This window comes from Sturnira hondurensis, unplaced genomic scaffold (assembly GCF_014824575.4).
Source record: "Sturnira hondurensis isolate 20B ecotype Veracruz unplaced genomic scaffold, ASM1482457v3 Scaffold0015596, whole genome shotgun sequence".
Classification (NCBI taxonomy): Eukaryota; Metazoa; Chordata; class Mammalia; order Chiroptera; family Phyllostomidae; genus Sturnira; species Sturnira hondurensis.
In genome coordinates this window covers 13,519,277-13,539,999 of record NW_028088227.1, presented here as the reverse complement: position 1 = coordinate 13,539,999, position 20,723 = coordinate 13,519,277, and the positions used below count along the sequence as shown (strand labels likewise).

The window sequence follows — 20,723 nt, the reverse complement described above, 5'->3', positions numbered from 1 at the left end:
TAGGGTCAAGTTAAAGGAGTTCATCATCACCAAGCCCTTATGATATGAAATGTTAAAGGGACTTATGTAAGAAAAAGAAGATCAAAAATATGTATAGTAAAACGACAGGGAACTCACAATTATTAACAAGCCCACCTAAAAGAAAAACAAACAAGTAGAACAGGAACAGAACCACAGAAATGGAGATCACATGGAGGGTCAGCAACGGGAGTGGGAGGAGAAGGGGGAAAAGGTACGGAGAATAAGTAGCATAGATGGAAGTTAGAAAATAGATGGGGTGGGCAAGAATAGTATGGAAAATGTAGAAGCTAAAGAACTTAAGACACATGGACATGAACTAAAGGCGGGGAATGTGGGTGGGAGAGGGTGTGCAGGGTGGAGGGGAATGAAGGTGGGAAATAGGATAACTGTAATGGCATAATCAATAAAATATATTTATAAATAAATAAATAGGTCAATTTCAAGATTAAAAAAATCATATTCTATCTCCTTGATATTCCAAGGGAAAGTCACTGTTGAATTGCATTACTATAAATCTTATAAGCAAAAGTATTTAGAAAATGTATACCGGTATGTCAATTAGTCTTCTATTTGGATTTGTTAGCATAAATCTGTCTGGATTTCTATCAGGTGCAAGTAGGCCACCAACAAGTGGTCATGTAGCACATGTTGTTCCCACATCAGATGGCTACAATTTGTCATCCCAAATACTGTTCTCATATGCTGCTGGGGAAAGCATTGACTGCCTTCAGTGGGTTCCATGTCCTTTTCCTCTTACTTATTATTCCCTCCTTTAATTTCTTTGTCTCTCTGCTGGTACTCAGCTTGCAGTCATGAGTGCAGACCTCCCATGAAAGCCTCACTGAAGCAGCCACCACACAGTCCACCAACCTGGCCTCACTAGGGCTAAGGAAAGTAAGCTCCACCCGGTCTTAGCTGAAAGGCCAAGAAACAATGAGTAAAGGCAGAGTCAGTCTCATTTCCTGTAGGCCAGGAAGTGGTATGAGGGAGCTGGCTGGAGTCAGTCTGCTCTCTGTAACCCTTATCCCATCGTCACTTGGGCTGTTGTTCCTTGTCGCAGTAGAGGACATGGAATTAGAGAGGGGTATGTTTTCTGACAGCCTACTTTATCAGCATTCACACCACAACAGCTGCCAAGAGAAGCTTTGAAATTCTAAACCACTGGAAAGGGTGCAGAAGTCATGGCTGCTCCTTGCAACTTGAGAAAGTGCCAACATAAAGATGCAGAGGATCAGGGACCCAGCTTTGTGTCATCCTCAGTTCCAAAATGACAATACAGATGGCCTCATCACCAAGTTCTCAGGGCTGCAGGTTGTGATGGGCTCTGACTGCATAACCAGATAAATGATCCGTGGAAAGGGGAGACGTGGGGGTCACAACACATGCATGAACTCAAGGGCAAAAAAAAAAAAAAAAGAAAGGTAAAATTTCCCTATTTGAAGTCCATTCTGTTTCGTTAAAGGAATGGGTCTTCTTGACTGAAACTGGTGAATGAAAGGGAAAAAGAATTCACTGTTTTTTGAAAGGATGAGGCCACGTTTACAGAATCATCTGGCAAGGAACCCCTTTGGAGACTGGAAAGGTTGGCAGAGAGGGGTTTTGTTCTGCGTTGTACAGTGAGCCTCCTCAGCTTTCATTCTCAGCACTGGCAGGGAGGGGGCGTTGGTGGTGCCTGTTCAAGCAGCTGCTTTGTGCTAATGTGTTTTCTTGTGGCTCTGCCGGGTGACACCCTGACCCTTAGGCCCTTGGCCAGTTCAGCCCAGAAAGCCAGTCTCTGCCACTGTGGCCCAGAGGTGACACTGACTTTCCGTTTTCTCTTTGCTAGTTCATGAATAAAGGCCCAGCTTTTTGTTTTTGTTTTCCTCTGGTTGTTTTTGTAGAACAGGACAGAGGGGGGTGGGAAGATATTTGACTGAGTATGGATGTTAGAAAGACACTGTTGGATCTTTTGTTTCTGAGAAATTTCAGATCACATAAACCAGTGTTGGCATGATTCTATGCCCTGATTGGATGGCCCCAAACTCTAGGGAATGGGGAATTCTAGTCAAAGTCAAAAGTCAAAGCATTAAAATGCCAGGCTGACTATCCCAACAAGAAAAGGTGAAGGCAAGAAGGTAAAAGTGAGAGGGCAAACAGAATTTTTCTGCCTGGTGCCTCAGGCAGTTCTTGTCTCTACCACCAACAAGCATCCAAAGAACAGTGCTTTGCTTCATTCTCCCCACCTTCTTACAGCCATGCCATTGGGTGGTCTTCAGGCTCTTGCTCACCGAGAGGTCCTGCAGATACCTCAGTAACCAGAGCTGCTTGCTTGGGGTCCAGGCGTGACTTGAATGAGTGCTGTCATTCTGAGTTTACTGGGTTTCGCCAGGTACCTAGGGGTGTGGGGCAGGCCAAAGGTTTTCAAAAACCCACTGATCCAGCCACCCCACTCCTGGCTTTGTAATCCCAGATTCTGCCACTCACTACCAGTACAGTCTTGGGAGTTGATTGTATATTCTGGCTTTGCTTAATCTATGCCCTTAATGAGATTGCTCTGGCTGTTCATCTGTCTGCATCAACCACCACCGCCCCCCACTCCCAGCACTGCTCCCTCACTGCCCACTGCTCAGCACAGATGTTGTGAAAATACACTCAGAAGGCTCTGTGCTTTGGTACTGTCACCGTTCACAGTTTCCAGAAGGAGAGGTTGCCTTGTAACAGGCTTTAGCATCAGTCACTCTCCCTCTCTTAATTTTTAAGATCCTGAAGCATACCTCATCAGTGTATGGTTGTTATCAACTTACATACAGATTAAATCAGTAATTGATCAAATTAAGGGACCTTTCGTATTAAAAATGATGATTTATTATCATTACTAAAATGGAGCATTCTCAGCATAGAAAAATCTAAGAAATAAAGGAGACGAGAGAACAAAGAACAGCCATGCATAGTGTTAGCACCTACACACCTCCAGCATGCGTCTCAGTATCCTTCTTCCCAAACAATTTTCTAGTTATATAGCCCCAGTCATGGGATCCTTCTTACTATAACATGAGCGTTTCTCCATGTTACTGACAATTTTCTATAAACATGAGTTTTAATTTCTGTTTGATTTTACATTATGAGCATGCCTCACAATTTCCTTACCACTGCCTTTTCGTTAAACAATTAGCAAGTTTTCTAATTACAATTCAAACTATAAATAACACTTTATAGAACCTCTTCACATGTCATTTTTTTAAAAAATATCTCTTTAGCATAGATTCAGATAGAGAACAGGTCCATTTTAAGGTTTTTTAAAAATAATATTGCCAAATTGGTTTATGAAAAGGTTATACACTTATTCTACATCTTGTATCCTCAGTGTATAAGGATGTGCATTTAAAGGAAACTTCATCACTATTATGCAGACTTATTTTTTAAATTTTGTTAATTTAGAGGTGAAAATATCTCATTAATCTAAATTGTGTCTTTGATTACTATTGAAGGTTATACTTTTCCATTTTCAAGTTGTTTTTTCTATCTATGGATTGCCAATTCATGTGATTTCCTATTTACCTAATTTCAAGGTTTTTAACTTCCTAATATATTAAAATATTAACCCAAAGGAATTGAAAGCATATGTCCACACAAAAACTTACACATGAATGTTCACAGCAGCACTAATAATAGCCGAAAAGTGGAAACAACCCAAATGCCCATCAGCTGATGCCTGGGAAGCAACAAATGGTATGTCCATACAGTGGACTACTTTTCAGCCATAACAAGGAATGAAGTACTAATTCATACTACAGAATGAATGAACCTTGAAAATGTTATGCCAAGGAAAAGAAGCCAGTCACCAGAAGCCACATATTATATGATTCCATTGGTGTGGAATGTCTAGAATAGGCAAATCCACAGAGACAGAAGGTAGATTAGTGGTAGCCAGGGGCCGGGGTGAGGAGGGAATGGGGAGTGACTGCTTAAAGAATACGTGTTTCTTTTGGGCGTAATGAAAATGTTCTGGAATTACATAGTGTGATGGTTTCCTTTGTAAATATGTTTAAAGCCACTGAACTGGACACTTGAAGAGGGTGTACACTTAGGGTGTATGAGTTATATCTCACTAAAAATGTAAAGTAGAATGTAAAGTAGAATTTTAAAATATTAACCACGAGGCATTTCTTTGTGATCCAAAAAGGGATGGGGGCAGGCCTAAAAAACTTTACAGTCTGGGCCGTAAATCTTTCTTGACCTTGGCATAGATAGTTAAAACATATCCCTAATTTTACCACCGTTTCACTCCAAGTGAAGTGAATGCAAGAAGAAAATGTTCTTTCCTCCTTTTGGAGCCTTTCCATGGTTTGGTATTAAACCCTCATTTAGCCATTTGGGCGGGAATGGTTCCAGCATTCAGCTGACTGCAATGTTAAATCTCACCAGTGGCGCCTAATGCTTCCACTTCTTTTCTGTTAAGTGCGTTTGGATTTCTGGGCCTTGCGGAATGGAAGGTGACCTAGGAGGGAAAGGAGAACACGCTACAGGGGCACGAGCCTCTGCTTCTCAGTCTGGGGTGATTTGAGCAAGGCGAGCTGAGGGGAGAAAGCCAAAAACAAAATTCTAGGTGCCAGAAATGTGGCTTTTACATTGTACAAGTGGTTCGTATTGGTTTGGTTCCCTTGCTGTGTGGTATGGAGCAAAATCCAACCTCCTCACTTTCCAAAGGGCTGTGTGAGTCTTGCATAAATGATCAAATGGGCCCAGCCCCACCACTTATTCTTTCTGAAGCAAAGCTTTGATTTGAGTCATAAAAAAGACTGTTTTCCCATCACTGCACGTGGCCAGTGCAGCGTTGTATACATTTCTCATTTTACATCAGTCTCCTCACCGCAGAGGTGTACTGTTCTGTCACTTGTGTTTGGTGCGGGGCTCACCCTCACAGGATTCCATCAAGAGTAGAAAGCTGCATTCATTACACGCAGCATTTTGTGCGTAGAGGCAGCATTACATGTATAGCTCAGTTAATGAAGTAAATATGTTGCACAAAGTTTTGAATGTAAAGCAAATCACATTTTAAGTGCAGGAGGAAGGCTCACTTTTGTGCCAAGGAGACCAACACTGACTCCATCATATGTGTAAATATTCCACCACGTCTAGAAAATATCAGGAAACCGAGCGCTGCTTTAGTGTCACTGGCTCAAACTTTCATTAAGGTGACCAGCTACATCAAGAAAGCTGGTGACTCACCACACTTGGCATGGTCCCAGCACCCCTACAGGGCCAGTTCCAGGGCTGAGGTGTGAACGTGCAAGAGTGAGGCCCAGCACCCAAAATCAGGGCCTTCATCAGTCATGCATGTGAAGTTGGGCTCTGTAGAACCAGGGTCCTTCCCCCGGGCCTCCCCCTGCACTCCTCCTACCCTTGCACCCACTCCTCCTACCCTTGCGCCCACACCCCTACCCTTGCACCCACACCCTTGCATGGACTGGCCTGGACTCCGTGGGGAGAAGGCAACTCCAGTCTATAATAGAGGCTTCATGTGCTGGCCGTGGAACTAATCTACCTCACATCAAATCCCAAATCCACCCCTGACTTAGCTGTGGACAAATCCCCAAACCTCTCAGTTCCTCCATTGTAAAGTGAGGGAAGTAAGAATACTCCCATCTTAGTATTGTCCTGAAAACTTAGTGAGACAGCAGGGTCCCGCTTTTTTTCCAGCTTCCCCAGTCATCTCGGGCCCCTCTGTCTTGACTGCCCCCAGAAAATGGCATTGTCTGCGCTCCCTGTGAGGTGTCAGGGCCTGCTCTCCTACAGAGAGTACTGCAAATCATTGTAAAGGATTGGAAGTTTGAGGAAATTTGGGTGACAGGTTCTGTGGCCCAACTGTCACTGCTATCTCTGTGGCACTCATCTGTCATAAGTGTCCTGCTTCCTGCAACTACATGGGGGAAACTCAGGCCAGCCTTGCCTGGGCTTCAAGCGATTCATTTTCTCCATTGAGGATGTAGCAGAACACCTCAGGTCGGTTCTTAGGGCAGTTTTCGACTTTGCAGGGATTAAGTCCATCCCCCCGCCACCCTGACCCGCCGTGAATCTACTCTCCAGAGATCGTGTCTGCCGTTTCCAAAAACACCTCCACCCTATCCTACTGTCCTCCTGCCTCGTGTCGTTACTGTTGACTGAAATGGGGTGTTTGCTTGTTAAGCTGCCAGTGTTGGCTTTCCTTCCAGAGAACTGGATGGAACTATGTAGTAGATCTACAGTTCAGCTTTAAATTCTTTACCACCTGTCCCCACCTCGGTTACTTGTGTTGGATTTCTATGTTCCCTTCTTCGCCCTTTTATTTTGATATCTGCCCAGATAGAGTGGAGACCTGCCAAAGCAGGGGTGTCACACTCATTCTCACCAGGGCCAATTCGCCTCTCAGTTGCCTTCACAGGGCCAAACGTAATTTTAGGACTGTATACATGTAGCTACACCTTAACAGTTAAGCAACAGCGCTGAACAGTGAGAGCTCAGCGCTGTCACTGGGTGGAAACAAGGTGCCGGGCCGAATAAAACAAGGTGGAGGGCGGGATTCGGCCCACGGGCCCTGTGTTTGCCACCTGTGAGCTAAAGGAATAGGGAACGATAGCACCAGGAAACACACCACGTCGGAGTACAGGCCAGTGTGGCTTTCCTGTCACTCTCCAAAGTCTGGGCTGTCCGGAGCAAGGTTGGTGACTTACGCCTAAGGGCTGTCACTTCTCCACACGCACCTCGGCTGGTTTCTCAGATGAAAGTGCTCAGACTGCTGAAGGTAAAGGTATTTGTTGTCAGTTTCTCTTTTCCTCCTCCTGCCATACATACCCACCTCTGCCTGCAAGCCTATGTGACTTAAGAGAAAGCAGTTTGCTTTGCAGAAGACTGCCAGTGTGACCGTTTTCCACTTTTGGTACCTCACTCTCACACACACCTGAGATCTTCTCAAAAGCCCTGCAATGTTATAACCAGAGCATACAGGCAGTGCTTAGTTGATTGGCATGTGAGACAACATGGGCATATTTGTGTTTAGTGGCCGTCCAGCAGACCAGACCGTGGTCTGTCGCACCGGTGGAGGGAAGGTGCGTTCAGACTCACTGTGGAACAGCAGCCTCTGCCCAGAGTAGCAGAGAGAGTCGGTCCTGTGTGTCGGCGTCAGCCAGCCACACAAGGACCATGTGAAGGTGGGGCTGCACAGGGCACAGTGCCAGAAAGTGCTCTGATTAATTGATGACATCTGCCGTGTTCACAGGAGCAGGGTGTGGCCATCCTTAGAATCTCTCTTTGGCAATTCTTCCTGAAGTTGCATAATGCTGTTGGCACATCTGAGAAGATCCAGCAAGCTAAAACCGTAAATAAATCAGGTTTTGCATGCATTACAGAAACAGAGCCCCTGGGTTTGTAGGACTGGCCAATAAGATACTTCACAGCGGTGATCTAGACACCTTTGCCACAGGCCCAGGACCCTGCTGATCAAAGTGCTTACCCATCAGCTTTTCTATACACTGGTCATGAGTTCATGGTGTATGATTTATTGATCAGAGTAACTCTGGGGCCCCACTTTCAAATGGCATTTTTCAGAGTCTTCCAGTGCCCCCCAGATCTTCAGCAAGTATATTAGTACATTATATGTTCATGACATACCTACATCATTGTCCATAAACGCCCCACCACAAAATGTCACATAATGAAGAATGTTTTTATTTTAACTCAGATGCTACCAAGTTTGCCATGTGGCAAGGAGCCTAAAGTCACATTGGGTACAAGTCCTATAGCATCTTCTGACTCTTCCATCAGGAAACGGTTAGTCAGACCACCCCAAGTGAGAGGAAGAAGACCACGAGTTCTTAAACAAATATTTTCATTGTGATTAACTTTTAATGGCTTGAGCCTGCATTTACTGATTTATTTTGGTTTCTTCATATTTGTCAAAGAAAGGGAAAGAATAAGCAAGATCTGTGCAGAAACATTCCTTACTCGAAATTCCAACTGCATGAAGTGGTAACAGAGCTGTCCTTTTATTTTTTAAAAATTGTTTTCTCCAACTCTCTCATTGTTTTTTTTTTTTATTTAAACATTTAACAAATATTTATTGAGCCCCTACTGCCTGCCAGGCACTGTTCTGGACACTGGGGATATAATAATGAAACAAAAAACAATTCCTGTCTTCAAGCAGCTTGCTATTCATTTCCTTCCATTACTTCATAATATTATATGTAAGCTGTTATTCATTCATTACAATGGCAGTACTTTTTCTAGTATGCTTTGAAAGACTGGGGTTTTTTTTTTTCTTCTTTTGGTTAGATATAGGATCCTATTTTCGGCAGGGCTCTGTGTAAGGGTTTGTTTTGTTGGAGTTCAAAGCGTAGTCTATAGTAAGAGTTCTAATTAGTTTTACATTCTTTTCTCTATCACAGGGATAAGCTGCTAGAGAAAAATCAGAGCGTTTCCTGTGTCGTTTTTTAAGCTGCCTCCTTTTACGTAGCATGCCTGTTCTCCCGAGGAAGGCGGTCTAGAGTGAACGCTAGTCACATACATGTAAGGGAAACAGCTGTCACACTGTTTCAAAGATACCGATATAAACTCTCCCTCTCTATAAATCAGGATTTTTCAGCCTTGACCCTGTTAACCTTTAGAGCCCAGTTGTCCTTTGCCGTTGGAGGCGGTCCTGCTCTTTGTGGGGTATTGAGCAGCACCCTTGCCTCACCCCGCTAGGTGCCAGTGCTACCTCTTTCCCGAGGGAGACAACCGAAAACGTCTCCGGGCATTGCCCAACACGGCCCATGGCGAAGGGAGCAAAATCAATCCTGGCTGGGACCCACTGGCGTAAATGATGTTATTCTGTGATTCAGGTCTCACGTCTTCTAAATATAGCATGTGAGTGAAATCTCTGGAAAAAGCACCTGGGACAGAAAGTGTCTTCTCTCTGCCCTTTGTAGAAGCTTAGAGTTGAGTAACCTTCCACCAGGAAAGAGTTAATATAAAGTGAGCAAGATATTTTTCAGTCTTATGAAGCAACATCAGCAACAAATGATGAAATCTCTTCAATAAATTACGCCTTGGAAATAGTTTGCATTTCCTGTTGGAAACTTGTTAAAATCATATTCATTTACCGTAAGTTAGAGAGCATGTTGGACACAGTATACTGTAAATTAATCTCAAATGATTTATGAGCAAATGTGTTCCAGATTTGGTGATCTCAGCTCAAGCAATAGGCGGCTCATTTCCAAATATTTCTATTCTCAGGAACTGACATTCAATTCAATGAGTATTTACTGAACCATGTAATGTGAGAGGACTTTAGAACAGTCTGATACTGCTTCCACGGCCCCATCCAGCAGAAAATCAGTGCCCAGAACAGTGCCCCCGAGAGTCTCCATACCAGGTGTGGCACTCCCCACTTTGGTTTACACGATGCTATAGAAAAAAACAGGTTTTTTCATTCTCCTTCACTGCCTCAAGTCCTTTCCCATCCTGTACAAGCTGTGCCCTCCCCAGTGAGTACATGTAATTACACATGATGTCATGTGTTTCTTATTTGGTTCTTTGGTCCCAAGGGGGCCACTTCTCAGATTTCGCTGGGGACATCCATTGCATGTCAGTTTGACAGGGGTATTGCAGTCCACAGAGGGGCCATTTAACCAACTTACGTTGCATTTCTGAATCATCTTCCTTTTTCATACACACCAATAGACTCAAAAGTACAGGGCAAACTTGACCAGAGTCACTGAAAGAAGGATTGGTCTTGACACAGAGAAAGAAAGGGTGAGAGAGAAACACAGTGGGCCGGAGAATCTTATCTCATTTGATTGCTCTTTATTGAGCACCCACTATGTGCCAGGCACTGACAGGATGTCTGTGAGAAACATGGACAGGGCCTTACTTTCCTGGAGCTCACAGTTGATTGGGCAGTGAAACAAGTGGACAAGCCATCTTTTTAAATATGGTTCAATAGGTGCTAGTATGAAGGAAATCAAGACGCAAGGGAGCACCACCAGCCTGGGGGAGAGCGGAGAAGCAGAGAAGGCTTTGCAGGGGGAGCAGTCTCTCAATCCGGACAGGAGGGATGTTGTATACCAAAGAGGAGAGGGAAAGAGCATTCAGAGCCGGAAGGAGAATGACAAAAATGGAACCACAGAGGAACTGAGAAGTTCAGCATATTTGGATAGTAGAGTGTGAGACAGGAAGCATGAGAACTAAACAAGAAAAAAACAAGTAACCAAATAATAATGCTTCTCAGCGTTCTGACTTGAGCAACTGGGTCATAAGCGACACTATTTACTGAGGGAGCTCGAGACAAGTAGGTTTGGAGGAGGATGGGGTGGCGAGGACTCGAGTTTTTAACCCACCACTACCTGTAGAACATGGGATGTTTTTAATGAAAGATGTCAAAGCTAATGGAAATGTAAAGAGTTGAGTAGCAGCTTCCAGTGATTTTATCACAGTAGTCTGTCATGACGTCCTGCAGATACACTCGACCTCTTAGTTTCTGCCCATTTAATTTTTCATCCAGCAACTATTTCCTCATTTTGATATATATCAAGATTGAGGGTGGGAGATGCAGGTTGGTGGGGTGGGGGAAAGTGGCGGCAGGAAAATGGAGACAAACTGTACTTGAACAACAAAAATAAAAATAAAAAATAAAAACACATATCTTTTTATTTTTATTAATTTTAAAGAGAGGAAGGAAGAGAGAGTGAGACATTGATTTTTTGTTGTTGTCCCACTTATCAATGCCTTCCTTGGTTGATTCTTGTATGTGCCCTGGCTGGGGACTAAATCCTCAACCTTGGTGTGTATCAGGACAACACTCTAACCACCTGAGATACCTGGACAGGGGCCTTATCGTTATCTTATGGCTTGAATTTTAACAAACAAGCCCTGAAAAATGGGTACCCTTGAGTGAAGAAGTACAGTGTGTCATATAGGGACTGTATTCTGGCTTTTCCAATACAACTCTACCCTCTTCTTTAAATTTCCTTTGCTGTGGTGGAGGTTTTTATTCTAATATTGTACGGACTTATTTTCTAGCGCATGCATTTTTTTGAGATGACTAGAGAAAAATATAGTTGTATGTACTATTGGGCTGTCTTCAGGCAGGTGTGTGATAGCACAGAATTCTAAGGGGTACAGACCTCATTGGAGAAAAATTGCTGTGTGGCGAACATCAGTTCCGTGTCAATTCCATTGCTCAGAGCACATGGGGCACAAGTGAGGTTGCCAAGGTGAGGGCGCTGAGCTTGCTTCTCACCACCAACGCCGGCCACTGCTTTTTCTCACATCCCTCACAGGCCTGAAATATCCAAGGGCAAGCCTCAAGAATGAGCCCTTTGAAATAGTCAATCAACTAGCAACTAAGGAGCATCCAAGTTTACGTGCCTCCTTTATGTTTTCGGCAGGAATTTAGATAATGGGCTGTGTGCAATGTAAGGATAAAGAAGCAACAAAACTGACGGAGGAGAGGGATGGCAGTCTGAACCAGAGCTCCGGGTACCGCTATGGCACAGACCCCACTCCTCAGCACTACCCCAGCTTCGGCGTGACCTCCATCCCGAACTACAACAACTTCCACGCCGCGGGAGGCCAAGGCCTCACCGTCTTTGGGGGTGTGAACTCTTCGTCTCATACTGGGACCTTGCGCACGAGAGGAGGCACCGGTAAGCAAGCCCCAGCGGGGGCAGGGGGCCGAGGTGGGGAGGGGGCCGAGGGGGGAGGAGGCAGCTACAGCCCCTCTTCATTTTTTGGGCAGTTGAACACTTGTGCTCCAGCTCGTTTTGACTAAGGACCGAATATTTAAAGTGTTTCATCAGTTTCCACCTATAATATATTCTACCAGGCAAGGACTGTAAAAAAAAGAAAAAGCCAGAGCTTCGTGTGCTCATTAAAATGCTGGTGACGGTGATGTGGGGACCCCACGTTGCTGCTCCGTGAGAGCCCTGCATGGGCTATGACGGGCTATGACTTTGATGACGCACTTTAGGCCGGGCACTCAACCCCCGCTGGCTGGCTCTGAATAATTAGGGCAGCTTTTCAAATGCAGACGCCTGAGCCCCATCAAGGAGCTTTTGGATCAGCAGCTTGTGGGCTGGATCTGAGAGCATATGTTTTGAGGTTTCCGGATATTAATGCACTGCTATTCCCTGGTTAAAAGCTAAGGGTAGCCCCTCTCTCTCATCTTCCTAATCTTCAGCTGGCCTGTACTGCCCTGCTGGTGGGGTCATTTGGCAGCATTATTTTCGGCCATTCATCATCTTTGATTCTCTCTGACCTTCCCGTTATCTTCCATATGACTGATGTATCAGCCCTCAAGTATTTTCATGTATCTTTTGTATTTTAAAATGGAATCTTCCGTATCCTTAAGGGACCTTTTTCTTTTTTTTTAAGTCTCCTTCTCTTTCCCACCCTGGGCCATGTGTCACTCCATGTGCATTTGCTGACTTAGCTAATGCTTTGGAAAATATCTGGCATATATTCACAGACATAATGTTTTCTGAAACATTTGCAAGTTATCTCATGCATCCTTAGTCTTCCAAATCTGCTCCCAGTATGTGACTCATGGTAACTAGATATTTGACATTATTTGTTCCAAAATGATTTTGTTCATTACAAAAGCTTAAGGAAATATACATTAGCCATTGTGCTCAGCTCGTCTGAGAGCCGATGTCTTATGCAAGGACCCATTCTGTCTTTTTACCCAGGAGTTGGCACTACTGAGACACTACCAGGGGTTTTCTTCCCACCGCACACACCAAGGCAGTGTCCTTACATTCAGAGTACCTGACCCAGAGCTTTGGGCATTATGTCCTTGGGTTATGGTGAATCTGTCTTTCCCTTTAAAGCAAGCCTTGCATGGGTGAATGAATGCTAGGTACACTTACTGTATTTGTCCTTCCTGCCTTCCTGGAAGGCAGCTGGAATGGAGGATGGAAGGACAGGGTCTGTCAGGCTGTCTAGGGACATCTCTTGAGGATACAGGAGAAAAAAGAGAGCCAGCACTGCACCCAGTCAGTATGCACTCCCTGTGCCTACTGAGTGCTTTGCCAGGCAGACTTGGAATTCTGCTGACATAGGCATTGACCTTGTTCATTCATTCATCAATGCTGGATATTAATCCCTGTGTTTGCAGGTGTCACTCATAGAGTCACTAGATAGTGTCATAAATTACTTGCCTTGAACATGTGGGTCTACACTATAATCAGGGACAATCCTAGTATGAGAGGCCATCTGGTCCCTTGCAAATTTAGAAAATAAAACACAGTGCCCCTAACACTGGCAGATCTTTTTGCCTTGTGCTATCTGGTCTTATTATAAATGTATGTCTTTCTCCGCATCACTGCTTTCAGTGCTTTACAGCCAGGTGCAGTGTCTGTGTGTCCCTGTGACCTCCTGTGACTCTCCCTTCCCTCTCTAGAAAATAAAAATACCCAGTGAGAATTTGCTGGCTGGTGGAGGGAGAGCGTGGAAGTGTCCATCCTCGTGTGCCTTGTCTTCCACACACTGTAGCTTGGGTTTGTTTTTAAAGTATGTAATGAAAGGAATCTGTTAATAGCGTGCTAAATGAGAATAAAGACTAGGCATTATTTTACAAGTTCCTATTTTTTTGTTTTTAGCCAGTCTCTTTTCTAAACTTTTAAGGAAATCTAAACAAAAGAGGCCAGTTGCCAACTGAGCCCTGCTTTGCAGGGTCAGACCTTCTGAATGCTAGCTTTCCTATGGGAGGTCCCACTTGGGATGGGGTAGAAAGACAAGCCCCGCTTCCCTCTCTGGTTCTTGAATAGTCCCGCAGGCATGTCTGTTCCCTTGGAACTACCTACACAGAATCTCTCACAGGCTACAGTCAAGGTGTGTTGGCTGTCTGCTGCCAAGCTCATGGCATTGGCAGGATTAAGTTCCTTGCTGGCTGTTGGCCACAGGCCACCCACAGTTCTTTGTCGTGTGGGCCTCTCCAGCATGGCAGTTTGCCTCAGGAAAGTATTTGAGTCTGGTAGGAAGGCAGAAGTCACCATGACTTGAAGCCTAATTATTTAAGGGACATCCCATCACCTTTGCCATGTCCCTTTGGTTAGAAGACAGTCACTAGGCTGGCCCACACTCAAAGGAGGGGATTGCACAAGGGCGTGAACACCAGGGGGTGGGAATCACGGAGGCTGTCTCAGAAGTCCGCCTACTACCTGGAGGAAGTCCTAGGCCAAATGGGACGGACACTGGACATTTTGTGCTGTTAATAGCAACCCTCTGCAAAGCAAGAAGGGCCCATGCGGGGAGTCAACCAGATGAGAAGAGATAGGATGGGTATGAGGAAGAGCGAGTACTGCAAGTCATTGTGAAAACAGGTGACTGTGAGGTGGAAACCGAGTGAGAGGGAGGGAGTCGCAAAGCAACTGCAGATGCAAAGGGCAAGATATTCTCTAAGGTGGACATTTACAGAGAGGACCTCCTCAGCCCCCGGGCTGCAGGAATCTCCTACCATATTCTCCATTGCTCTTCTGGTAGGGGAAAGAGTGATATTTTGCCCAGCACCCACCGTGGGCTCCTGAGTGTCAGACACAAGGCGTCCGTGACGGCTGCAGAGCCCTGCAGATCGGAGCTGCTCCGCTGCTGCTGCCCCTTCGTTGTGCACGTGATTTAACACCTGTCTCTTCCCAAGGATTCATTCAGAAATGTACAGAGAAAAGTCCTTCCATTCCAGATTTTAGCCAGGTCAAAGACGAAGGCGTGAGTCCAGCCCTGAGACTCTGGTTTCATGCATTCATTACAAGGCAGCACCGTGTTATCGGTGCTGATTAGCTTTAGCTTTTGTGGATGAGGTTTTAGTGAAGATTTAATTTCTTGGAATTAATTTCTTCTTGTGTAATATTTTTCCCGCTTTGATTCATTTTGTCAGGAGTGACCCTGTTTGTGGCCCTTTATGATTATGAAGCACGGACGGAAGATGACCTGAGTTTTCACAAAGGAGAGAAATTTCAAATATTGAACAGCTCGTAAGTTTGGAGAAGGAGGGGGAGAGGGATGCATCCATGCCTTTCAAGATCAAGGGAAAAGTTCTTGTTGCCAGTCTGCCTTTTCAGATATCTGAAATGCTGAAATGATTTGGAACGCCTTGCTCAACTCATTAATTCACACCGATTTAACTTGAGAATCGAAGAGTTGGTGAACCAGTGCAGTATTTTATGACAAGGGGTTTTTTGGAGGGTACCACAGTAGCCGAGTTGATGGTTTTGGTTTTGCCTTTGGCTTGAAGGTTGTAAAAGCATCAGCATCGCTCTCTGCAAATCTGCATTTTCATATGATTGGCACAAGGCCTTGCCAACCACAGTACCTTTCCTTTCCCTGGTGATGTTCTTCACATTTCAGATGTTGCTCTTGCTAAGCCCTCACTTAAGGCGAGCAACAACTTCCTTCTGTTTTCAAAACTGCTAAACATTCCAATTTGGTAAAGCCTGTGGAGGCGTTACCCCATAACAAAAATTTGCAAGTGACAGAAATCTTTGTGCAGTGGAAGGAGAAATGAGTTCGCCCACTCATGAGTGACTACAATGCATGCATTTTAAGTGTGGCTGGTAGGAACAACAGTTAAACAGGCCACGGGGAATTTCAAGGATGAGAATCACTCACTCTTCAAATACTACATTTAATACCTCCATTAGGAAGAGTAAATATAGGTCAGGATTCCCTGTAGTCTTAAAATATTGCTTTTGCTTGGTTAAAGCCCTCCAGAAAAATCCAGGCACTAAAGAAAATGGCAGTGTCCCACGTCAGCAAGCCTTCTTTCCTTCTTTTCCTTGTGAGCACAACGCCCACCACCACCACCACCAGTGGCTGGGAGAGAGTGCCACTTGCGAGCTGAGGCCCTTCTGAGGAAGTTCTCCTGTGCCTCAGGTCTGGTTGCTCTGGCCTCTGCTCCCTGAGCAAACTGAATCTCATGATGGCAGAAGGCCCTGATCACCTGGCCCTTGGCTTTCCAAAGAGCATGGGTGAGGGCGGCAGCCAGAAGGCCCTGCTCACACCAGCAGGTCACAGGAGGGAAGTGTGGTCATTGTCATGGGGAGTTCCTCGGGCCCTGAAAGCTGCCTCTTTGGAAACCCCACCACTTCCCTGGGACACCACTGTCGCTCAGAACCAAACACTGAGATTGTGCCACCTTTCAACCCCCAGAACAGAATTCCTCCCATGAGAGTGCTGTAACTGCTAGATATCAGAGATGCCCTTGATGTAGCAATCCATCTGTAGGCAGGAACTAGTAGGTGGCAGAGGTTCTGGGGTGTTTTAAATAAGAAGGATATGGGTAGAGGTGGGGTTTTTTACTTTTTATTTTCATGGGTGTGCAGAAAAGTGCACATATCAAAAGTATACACAGTGGTAGTTGCCCCACAATAAAATGTGCTTAATGCCACTTATAGCTAAGTTTTATGTTATGCATAATTTACCACAATTTTTAAAAAGCGTATAGTTTGCCCAATTTTTGCAGATTGAACATGCCTTTGCAACCAGCACCCGGATCAAGAAGAACATCACCAGCCCCCCAGGTAGCCTCCTCCTATGGCCACAGAAACTTTTTTTAACTGGATATATCACATTTTATTTATTCATTCCCCAGTTGATAGACATTTGGGTTGCTGCTACAAACATTCATGTACAAGTTATTGTGTAGACATGTCTTCAACGGCCGTAGGCCGAGAATGGATCACTGGGTTTCTTCTTCCTTTTCTCTCCTTTGTGGAAGTTAATGGCTCTCACTAGCACTTCTAAGTGCAAAGTTCTCGAGAGTTGACCTGCCCACCTCTCAGGTTCATGTGCGGCACGTTTCTTTTAGACAAGACCCATATGTAGAGACTTACCTGGTGGTCCTTCAATATACCACACTCTCCCAACCACCTGCTTTGGTAAATTCTCTTCACACTGCCAGGAACCTTCCTCTCTGATTATTTCCCTTCATGGTTTCACTGAACTCCTTCGCTATTGTTTCTCCTCTGCATTTCAAATGTTCCACACGAGAGGCTGAATCATGGTCATACTTTAGGTCCAGTGGATATACAACAGGGCGGTACTGCTCCAGAATTTCTTGTTTTGCTTTTATGGTTCTTACGACATATTCCTGGATCTTTCCAGGATACTGCTTACATTTTTGTGGCTAAATCTACTATGATTTCATCAAACTGATCTTCAAGTTCTCTGATACTAGAATGTATAAAACAATTATCTGAAGCTGCTTGCCATGCTTGCAGCTTCTGACATTCTCTTGCTGACATTCTCTTGCACAGCTGATTCAGAAGTCCACTGTGCATCTCACAGCGCAGACTCCCGAATCTCCTCTGGCAGCATGTCCCCAAGCTGTAGCACAGAGCTGTCACGCAGTCCCGCCTGATCCGTCATGGCATGCCCAGCGTTGCAGCACACAGAAGTCCTTGTGGGAAGTGGGAAGTACAGGGGACCAGGGTTCTGTCCCTGTCCCAGCCACTCTCTCCACATCCTGTGGAGGCAAAAAACCCTATGCATTTTTTAAAAAACAGTGAACAGTTGCCATTCGTTAAAGGCTCCGTACGTGCCAGCCATGTGCTGAATTGCAACTGTCTCATTTAGTCCCCCTTTTTACAAGATTTTATTTATATTTAGAGAGGAGAAGGAAGGGAGAAAGAGAGGGAGAGAAACATCGATGTGTGGTTGCCTCTGGAGCACCCCCTACTGGGGACCTGGCCCACAATCCAGGCATGTGCCCTGACTGGGAATTGAACCAGCAACCCTTTGGTTCACAGGCCAGCACTCAGTCCACTGAGCAACACCAGCCAGGGCTTATTTATTCTTCATAGCAACTGTCTAAGGTGCGTCTCATAGTCACTGGGTGTCACATGAGGAGCCAGAGGCTCAGGTTCAGAAGCTGCCCAGGTGCATAGAGGAGCTAGCAGGTGGCAGAGCAAGGGTGGCATGTAGGGATGCATCCTAAGTACAGTGTCAGGTTGTGTCTTGGGAGGCCCAGAGATTCCCTTGAGAGGGGACTGAACCATTCGAATTATGGGAAGATGAAAGGTCGGCTGGGAGCTGGGGGAGGAGGATATTTGACTTTGATCTCTTCTGATTTCCAATACCTTATTGTTAGTTTGATTCTCTGATGAATGCTTCTTATCTGAGTCTGCTGACTTTGAATTCTGAGATACACAGCACTTTCCCTGCCCATTTCATGTGATTGTCTCTCAGTGCCAAGGCTGGTTAGAACTTTCAACCAGCTTCTGAAAGGTGAGAACTAGGGAGCAGGAGGAAGTACCATACCCAGATCTTCTGTAGGTTTTCTCCATGTGCAAATGGGTGTATGCGCCAGGCTGTAGGGCACTTGCCAAGCCAAAGTCAAAGGCACGACTTCTCCCTTTGTTAATATGGACAAATCTATAATGGTATCCAATTGAAATGTTAGAGAAACATTCAAAGATCTGATCTACCTCAATCTGTATTTTGTTATTTGTGTGCATGGCTTTTAATGTTTATAGAAGGCTTTGAGCCTCTGACTCTATTCTCCTAGAAGAAAATATTACAAAGGTTTTTTCCCCCTGTAATATTCTTCTTGCCAGAGGAATTCCTCATCCTACATGCCATGTAAATGCCCTTTATCAAGGTTATAAAGGAACAATAAGCTTTTTTTAAAACAAATACAACATCCTGAAATCCATGGTAATAACAGGGAAGACAAAATGATGCAGGAAAAACAAAGCAGCAACACAGACCCAGACGGCAGGCGGCTCCGGCCCCTCCCCCTCCCCCATTCTCCTCAGCTGAAAGAGGGAGGGACAGGGCTCTGTCTCTCTGGGGCAGCTGCCACACCTCCCAGTGTGTGTCCTCCCACTCCTTTCCCTGACAGGAGGCAGAAATGGGAAGCCACAGGGCTGGCTTTTGTGTTTCAAAGTGCAGCCGAGCCATGTGACGTGCGTGTGTAGGTGTGCCCGGAGCCCGTGGCACTGCTGCCCAGCCTGGGGAGGGGGGCCCTCCACCGACCTGCTGTAAGCATTCAGCAGTAATAATGTTTGGACATTATTAAATTCGAACCCACTTTGCAAATATTTAAATTCATCTGTTTCATTCCCTATTTTCCCACTTCATGAGGGATGATATGCCACCCGGACACACAGCAGCTCCTCCGAATGTGATGAGCAGAGTGGGACGGTGGCCGTTGCCTGGAGTGGTGACTCCTTTCCAGCTCTTCTCACAAGCCGTCCTGGTTTAGAGCCCCATCCACACATTTACGTTCTCTGAAAGTAAGATGGGTAGCGTCAAACTTAGAAAGAATCTGACATTTATAATAAAACTGCTCCACAGCTGACTTTTGTTTGCAAATGCCACTTCCTGGTCCACCAGGGTTCCCAGCTCCTGACACCTCAAGCCCTATGAGCAATTTCAGGGATTGGAACTGGGCTCTTTTAATGTCTTTATATTAGAAGGACAGGGGAAGCTGTTATGACACTTAAAACCTACTCAGAGCCAGAGCTTAAATCATATATTTGAATCAGAGCAAGATCACGGTTAAAGAAAATCTCACCAACTCTTAAAATAATGAGCTATCTGAACTATAAGAATAGTCTGAATAAACGTTCCTCTAATAATGCGAATCACTCCAATAACTCGAGTAAAGAAATAAAAGGTGCTATGGTAGAGATCCTGTTTTCCTAAGTCGAGGTGGATGATTTGTAAAGAGTGTATTGTTAATCTGTAGGTGAATTGCACTTCTGTGTCTGTGCCGGCCCCTCTGGGCACAACGTATGAGACGTGCTACCTGACACATCGTGTCCTTGTCACCTCATATCTCCTTTGATAAAGAAAGTGACCCTAGATGGCCTAGAAAAAGAGAAAAGGTTTTTATCTTTCTCATGAAAAACTGAAAACCCTTATGAAATTAATGGAGTCACTTAAGAGAAAATCGTGAATTCCTGGCTTTAGAATGAGCTGATAGTTGGACTCTAATTTATACTAAACTTTGTAGGTACCCAGACCAAAATAACATAGTTTATGCTGGATTTGCAATGGAAATTACTTAACCTGAATGAATAAGCCTGGGCTTGTCTTAACCCTCAGCAGAACATATTGGCTCCCTTTCCTAATGGCACACTATTCTCTTTTTCTTAATTTAAATAAATTAGAACTAACTTGATGAAGGTTATCTTGCATTAAAAAATAAGCCTGTACTACAAGCACTTAGTATTTTTCATCACCATTTTGGAGCATTTTTCAGGTGGGCGTGGGGTGTGGGGGAAGAAGAGGGGAGGCCTGGAGAAGATAGGTATTGTTTTCTATGATGAAATGTCTCCATCTAGTGGAATTTCAGAGCACTAAACATTGTCACCATATAAAAGACAATGTCTCCAAAGCCTTTTTTTTTAAACCCATGCAATGTTTAAAAAAAATGAGCTTCCGTATATGTTCTCAGATGATATCCTCACAGCTGCATGCCTTTCTTTTGGAGGACATAGAAATGAAACCAACAGCAACTGCTACAAGGTTGACAGTTTTACTTTCGTGATGTGAACCCGGAAGGCAAAGGGATGCGATGGGGAAGAAGCACAGGATAGGCTCCACCCAACTGAAGGTGACCCAGCTCTTAAATCGGGCAGTGGGTTACAGGTGCCCATGCACACAAGGGGGAACCAAAAAGCCGGAGTTTATTTATAAAAAGTTGTGTGTTTGTTCTTCCATGTTTAAACTTAAGTCACCTTCAAAGCACTCTCCATTTGATGCATTGC

General features: G+C 44.8%; 1 protein-coding gene across 6 annotated transcripts in view; it reads left to right on the top strand.

The window, feature by feature from the left end:
* Window positions 1–20,723, top strand: part of FYN (FYN proto-oncogene, Src family tyrosine kinase) — a 205,109-nt gene that overhangs the window by 132,756 nt on the left and 51,630 nt on the right. For all 6 annotated transcript variants that reach the window (XM_037065062.1, XM_037065066.1, XM_037065065.1 and 3 more), the window contains 2 exons: window positions 11,403–11,660; window positions 14,888–14,984. In XM_037065062.1, the coding sequence (XP_036920957.1) occupies window positions 11,414–11,660; window positions 14,888–14,984 (344 nt within the window). In that variant the 5' untranslated portion in view covers window positions 11,403–11,413. The remainder of the gene's footprint in view (window positions 1–11,402; window positions 11,661–14,887; window positions 14,985–20,723) is intronic.